A 7,309-nucleotide genomic window follows, 5' to 3' on the forward strand; every position below is an offset into this window, starting at 1 on the left:
AATCTAGGACATCTAGCTATCGTTTAAATTCAGGGTAGCCAGTAAGTTTAGTGTCAACGGCATCCATGTTATGGTTCTTATCCTTCTTTTGGTCGGACTGATGCAGTTATTATTTGTGTGTGCGCGCGTTTTCACATATGATCTTTTAAAGAGATTTTTTGTTAAGAAACAAGTTTTTTTAATGTAAGAAACGATTATATTTGTTTAGTATGATTCATTGATTTGCACAATAGATAAAGCTAAGATATGTTCATTGGTATATTTTCTCCATGACATCTTTCATGTTTAAGCAGCTAGATAGATGAGAAAGTTAGAAGCCAATAGTTCAACAGGGAAAAAACGTTTTTGTGAACTATTCAAAAATCATGCTGAAAAATAGAATAATAAAAAAAGGCTTGTATTTTCATCAATTCGGCGCAATGGATACAGAACAATGCAAGCCACTATGTTGGGTTGCCGATGCACCGCAACAACAGAAACAACAAGGGAAAACAGAAATACATATGCTTCATCCAGATCAAGCCCACGCTGGCGATGTGAGCAGCTCAAACCCAGCTCCCTCCATTCACGCTGGTGCCACCCAGCTCAAACCCTCCTCCGCCCGCCATCGCCGTCATGATCTCCTCCATCCCGCCGTTGGCACTGGTGCCACCGAGTTCAAACCAAGGATCTGGCTCAAACCCAACTCCGCCTGCGAACCCCGGAGTTGGCATCACCATCACCATCTGGTCCGTCCCTCCATTCACGCTGGTGCCACCCAGCTCAAACTTACCGCCACCGGCGATCGCCGTCATCAGCGACTCCATCCCGCCGTTGGCGCTGGTGCCACCAACCTCAAACCCGCCCCCGACCGCGAACCCCGGCGTTGGCATAACCGCCATCATCTGCCCCGTCCCACCGAGCTCAAAGCCACCGCCGCCGGCGAGTAGCTGTGGCGGCAGGGGCGCGAGGGCTGCCTCCCGGTCACGGCGACCGTCCTGGAGGACCTGGTTGACGCCCGCCGCCACGGTGACCTGCGCGTCCCTCAGCGCAGCCATGCAGGCCAGCATGTCCGCGTCCCCCATGTCGCGCTGGTCTGCGACTGCGTCCAGCCACGCCGCCGCCTGGCTCCCCTCCGCGCGACCCTTCGCTATGGCCTCCCCCCAGCGCTCCTTCCGCTTCTCCACCGCGCCCAGTTCCGTGGACAGCTTGTTGTACTTCTGTTGCAGCTCTGCCAGCCGGTCCGGGTCGACGACGGCGCCCATGCCAGCCCCCGCCGCCCCGGCCTGCTCCGCGGGGCGGAGGAAGCGGTCGACGATGTCCTCGGCAGAGGGTTGGCCGAAGGAATAGGCCTTGCCGGCCGGGGAGTACACGACGGCGGCCACCTCGGCGCCGCACATGACGGCCAGCTCGTTCGCCTTGCGAAACAGCCCCTCCCGGCGTTTGGAAAAGCAGATGTCCCGTGCAGCCTTGTTCTCGATGCGCCGGATTACGATCTTCTTCCGCCCCATTGCAACCCACCCTAAAACTTTTGCGCCCTCTCTCAGAGTGTTTGATTATTTGGAGGAGGACAGTTGAGAACTTGAGGTCTGTGGTCTGTCTCGCTAAAGCTCTGGGGCGTCCGTTTTATAGGCGACGAGAAGAGTTGACATGAGAATTTGGCTGTGCCAATTCATCACGGGGGTGCATATCCGATCCTCATCTCTGCTTCACGGTGCGAGCTAGGAGCATTGATGACATGATGAAATGAGTTGTCACATTTCCAAACCAGTAAAGGCTGCATGTTGGTTTCTTATTTATTTTTCTTTCTCATTTAGGCTATATTTGATGCGTGTGTATATCTACGCTGAAACAGCCCATCGACTTCGATTTTCTCTCGATGTTTATAACTGCCATATATGGCCGTGTGGGGCCTTCGCATGGAATGGATATCCCTAAATACATTCCTTCTTCACCCTAAATATATAAGGCACATGTATGTGCCAGTTATCAGCGTCGAGAAGAAAATTAGGCAGACGATGGGCTGTTTTATCGTAGATATACGGTGCACTAAGAGTGGTACAGACTAGATATAGAAAGAAACATGAATCTCCTCCTGGTTTGGAAATCCGGCAACTCATCGTCGTCGTCGTAATCTCAACGTCTTATCAACTCTTCTACTCCCTCCGTTTCTAAATATAAGTCTTTGTAGAGATTTCATTATGAACTACGTACAAACCAAAATGAGTGAATCTACACTTTAAAATGCATCTACATACATCCGTATGTGGTCCATAGTGAAATCTCTACAAAGACTTATATTTAGGAATAGAGGGAGTAGCTCATACGTGAAGAGAAGATGTGGATATGCACCGTGCACCGTACCGTACATGTATCTACATCGTCGTTGCTGTTTTATCATAGATATACGGTGCATTAAGAGTGGTATAGACTAGATATAGAAAAAAACATGAATCTTCTCCTGGTTTGGAAATGCGGCAACTCATCGTCGTCGTCATCATCTCAACATCTCATCAACTCTTCTACTCACACATGAAGAGGGAATGTGGATATGCATTGTGCACCGTACCGTACATGTATCTACGTCATCTTTTTTTTTCTCGAATACGCACGAGTGTGCGTACTATATATTCAAGAAGAAGGGGGGAAAGAGCCCCTCCACGTCGGTGATTACATAATTACATAACCCCAACTCCACCCAATCTAACACTTACAGACTAATTCCTCACGACATGACCCACATCTAAGGCCGCTACGAAGCGATCTATATCCACTTTAAGCAACCCTGCAGCCTTCCACAGTGCGCACTCCGCAGCTACCGTACGCATTACAAACACGATCGACGAGGCATCCCCCTCAAACACTATGCCATTTCGATGCTTCCATAGCTCCCAAAGCACAAGGACGATCAATGCACGTGTGGCCTTCTTTTCAGCCACGCTATCTGCTGTGATCACGCACCACTCTGCAAGACTTGATGCTGCTGTCGGTGTCCATTGTGGCTTTCCCCAAGCCGTGCACACCCGCGCCCATACCTCTCTGGCGAATACACACCGGAGCATTAGGTGGTTCATACTCTCCTCAACCTGGTCACAAAACGGGCATGCGTCCTCGTGCTCTAACCCACGGCTCGCTAGTCTATCCGATGTCCAACATCTATTCTGCATTGCGAGCCAAGTAAAGAATCTGCACCTCAAGGAGGCCTTGGACTTCCTTGTGAATTGTGCCGTTGGATCTTTCTCCCGAGCCCAAAATTTAGCTCGGTACGCCGATCTCGTGGAGAAGGAGCCACTCGGCTCCCACGCCCACCTCACTGAATCCACCGCGTCTTGGTGCAACTGAACTCTGTCCATTCAATCCCACAAGTTAAGGTACTCCTGAAGCATCTGAATCGTTACTTCAGGTCCTATGTCCAAAGTCCAAGCTCCGTTCATCAAGCCTTGGCTAACTGTACGGCTGCTTCGTATCCTTTGTCGCACCGTATTGTAGAGTGCTGGCGCCAGTTCCTCCACTCTGAATCCATCCACCCATCCGTCTTCCTAGAATAGCATGCTCTCTCCATTGCCCACCATCGCATTGGTGGCAGCTTGGAAGATTTGCATAGATTTTTGAGGGACTGAGATATCAAACTCTGCCCACGACCTTGATGAATCCACTCGTTTCAGCCAGGGCCACCGTGCCTGCATGGCCGTATTCAGCCACTTCAGGTTGGGAGTGCCAAGCCCCCCTGCCCACCTTGGCGAGCACACTTTCTCCCAAGCCACTCTACACTGATCACCGGATGCCTGCTCCTTGGCACACCACAAGAACCCACGGCAAATCTTGTTCATGGCCTTTATGACCTTCTGTGGGATGTCTAGCGCCATCATCATAAGTATATGGATTGCACAGAGCACAGACTGAACAAGTGTCATTCTTCCACTCTTCGGCATGCTGACGGCCATCCATCCAGGTAGGCATCGAGCTAGCTGATCCACCAAACCCATCAGCTGAGCTGTCCTTTGCTTTCGCAGGGTGAGAGGGAGCCCCAAGTATCTGCATGGATACGAACCTTGCGGGCAGCCAAGCACCCGCACAACCCTCTCCATGATCACCGAATTGCACTGTATTGGCATAGCAGCACTCTTCTGCAGGTTAACTCTGAGACCAGACGCTTCACCAAAGAGACGCAGCAAGGCTGCACAAGTAGTGAGATCCACCGCATCCGGTTTGAGGATGATCATGACATCATCCGCAAACATAGCTACTCTCTCGGTTAAACCTCTCGAAGCGAGTGGGGATACGAGACCTCGCTCTAGAGCAACCCCAAACATCCTCTGTAGTGGCTCCATTGTGAGTATGAATAGCATCGAAGAAACGGGGTCTCCCTGCCGTAGGCCCTGGCAGTTGTAAATAGGCTCTCCCGGCACACCATTAACCATGATCCTCGTTGACGATGTTGCAAGTAATCCGCAGATCCAGTCGATCCACCTAGTGCTAAAACCCATGCACCTCATCACTTCCACCAAGAATGGCCACTGAACTGAATCAAACGCCTTTGAGATGACCATCTTGAGCATGATGGTTGGCTGTTTAAGCGCGTGCAGTCTCCTTGTTGTACTTTGCACTAACATGAAGTTGTCATGAATGGAACGTCCCCTCACAAATGCAGACTGATGGTTGCCAACCAGCCCTGGCAGCTCCAAGGCTAATCTAACCGCGAGCAGCTTGTCAATGATCTTGAGCACACCATGAACTAGGCTCACAGGCCTGAAATCCTTCACGTCGCTCGTCCCATCCACCTTTGGCAGGAGGGACACAATTTCCTTATTGATAGCATGCAACCCTCTCATATCACCACGAAAGAAAGAGGCAAGCGAGGCCATGATGTCGTCTTTAATGATCTCCCATCATGTAGCATAAAAACGACCCGTGAATCCATCCGGGCCGGGTGCCTTGTCCATAGGTATTGCATTAACAACCCTCCGCACCTCCTCCTCTATGAAGGGAATGTCAAGGCCCGGCATGTCCAAGCAAGGTAGCTGAAGTGTCTCTAGGTTGATAGAGGTCAATCATTTCTGAGCAGTCCCAAACAGATTCTTGTAGTACCCATCTACCATGCTTGCAATCTCCTCTTGGTTTGTGGCCACTGAAGCTCCATCGGACAACGAGGTGATCATGTTCCGCCTCTGTCGGTGACACGCTGACTAGTGGAACAACCGCATGCCACCCTCCCCTTCCCGTAGGAAAAGGATCCTAGATTGCTGCCTCGTGATGGTTCGTTCGAGCGAGCATAACCCCAACAGCTTATGTTTCAGTAATCTCCGTAGCTCCCGTTCCTGCTCATACAGAGCTATTGTGTCCATCGCCTTGTCCAACCGCTGAATCACTTCCAGCGCGATCGCAATTTGAAGCTTTACATTACCGATCCACCGATCACTCCATCGCTTTAAGCTTTTTGCCGTGGCTCTCAATCTCATATCCAAAGTCTTGAAAGGACTATCCTCACAAGGAACCGAGGCCCAGGCCTCCGCTACGATGTCCAAGAACCCTTCTGCCTTCATCTAGAACGCCTCAAACTTAAAGCGTGAGCCCATGCACAGGTCCGTGTTCACATCGAGCAATAATGGACAGTGATCCGAGATAGCCGATCCCACCGCGCTAAGGAAACAAGTCGGGTGTAGCTCTTCCCACGACGCAGTACAGAAAACATGGTCCACCTTCTCGAGTGTTACGTTCACTCTCTCATTAGACCAAGTGTAACAATGTCCATTCAAATAAACCTCCTTCAACTCAAGCGAGTTCAGCTTAGAGCAAAACTTTCCCATCATTCTGCGGTTTATCCTCTCGTTGCTCTTGTCCTCGGGGTTCACTAACAGGTTGAAATCACCTGCAACAATCCATGGTCCAGCATGGAGCTCACGGATCTCTTCCAACTCTCGCAGGAAAAGTAGCTTCTCCTGGTCGAGCTGCGGCCCGTATACACCCGTCAACCACCACTGTGGGCCCTCCGCCAGCATAATCAGGGCGGTTAGGGTGTATTCCGTGTAGTGCGGGTTGGACAGGCGCACTACCGACTCATCTCAAGCTAACATGATTCCACCTCGTGTACCATTCGCCGGCAAGTAAAAGAAGTTACCAAATTTATAGCCAAGGCAATGACGAACTACATCAAGAGTTACAACCTCCATTTTAGTTTCTTGCACGCACACCACACTTGGGTTTGCCGCGGCCACCACCTGAGCTATCACATTCCTACATGCCGGGCTATTGAGCCCCCGCACGTTCCATACAAGCGTTTTGGAAGGCATACAATTCATGGTGCTAACCCACCGAGCCACCAGCACCGCACCCTAGTGCGAGTCAGCCACGACGGGCTCTCCTTCGAACCCCGGCAAGACAGACGGCTGCCAAACGAAAAGAGCAAGGATTGCCGTAATGTGGGTGTCAATCAATGGTCGCTCAAACAGTTGCGCGTATGCTTGTAACACAGAGTCGTTGATTACTTCGCCTTCATTTGCAAGACAGAGCCTCCTAATCAGAACGTTTTGTTGCTTCGACGCCTTAGAGCCCTGCTCCTTCCTGGCCAAACAGACGCTCCTCCTTGGGTTGGACAATGGCTGCCTCTTTTGCCTAGGCCTCCTCTTATCAGCAGCAGCGCCACGGCTGGGAATGACGGTCAAAAGTGGCGTCAAATTGCGCCTCAAATCCGCGCACAAAGAGTCCACCATGTCCTGCATCGCTACAGAAGTACGTGGCAAGTGCACCTCGCCGCCCATGCATGGGATGCATGGGCTGCATGGCTCCCCACCCGTTGCGGCAGTACAAGTGGCATCCTCGGGATCCGCTGAGAGACTGACCAGGAAGGTGCCTTCCATGTGCACCTGCGCCTGCGCTTGCGCTGGCCCACCACCCACATGCGAATCAGCCTCGTTCTCTACCAACTCTTGTACCAGATCGTCCTTCATCCCCACACCCTGCCGAGACGCCGTATCGGGGGACAGATCAAACTCCTCACCCAGAACATGATCACTGCATGCGCGGCCCCCACCTAACCTTGGGTCCCCGTCCTTGCTCGCCATTGGCTCCTCGTTGGTCGGGCCGCCTAACAACAAGGAAACATCACCGATCCGCATGCAAGCCTCCACGCCCATCCTTGGGCTCCCATCCAACAGACAGGCTTCATCCGCATGCGCTGGCCTTGGGAGGTTCACCGAAGCGGGCGAGCCCCTAGGATCCCCTGCGGTACCGGTCAAAAAGCGCCCCCCACCAGAGGACCTCTAACGCACCTGATTGGGCTGGCCCAGCCGGCTCTGAGCGGTCAAAAGTGAACCTGGCTCCCCTACAAAGG

At 51.9% G+C, this 7,309-nt stretch overlaps 1 protein-coding gene across 1 annotated transcript; it reads right to left on the reverse strand.

Moving 5' to 3' along the window:
• Positions 1 to 545: 545 nt before the first annotated feature.
• Positions 546 to 1,490, reverse strand: LOC119350619 (agamous-like MADS-box protein AGL61). The gene has a single exon (XM_037618359.1). The coding sequence runs from the start codon at positions 1,488 to 1,490 to the stop codon at positions 546 to 548; it is 945 nt and encodes a 314-aa protein (XP_037474256.1).
• Positions 1,491 to 7,309: the final 5,819 nt, after the last annotated feature.

Source organism: Triticum dicoccoides, chromosome 1B (assembly GCF_002162155.2).
Source record: "Triticum dicoccoides isolate Atlit2015 ecotype Zavitan chromosome 1B, WEW_v2.0, whole genome shotgun sequence".
In the NCBI taxonomy this organism is placed as follows: Eukaryota; Viridiplantae; Streptophyta; class Magnoliopsida; order Poales; family Poaceae; genus Triticum; species Triticum dicoccoides.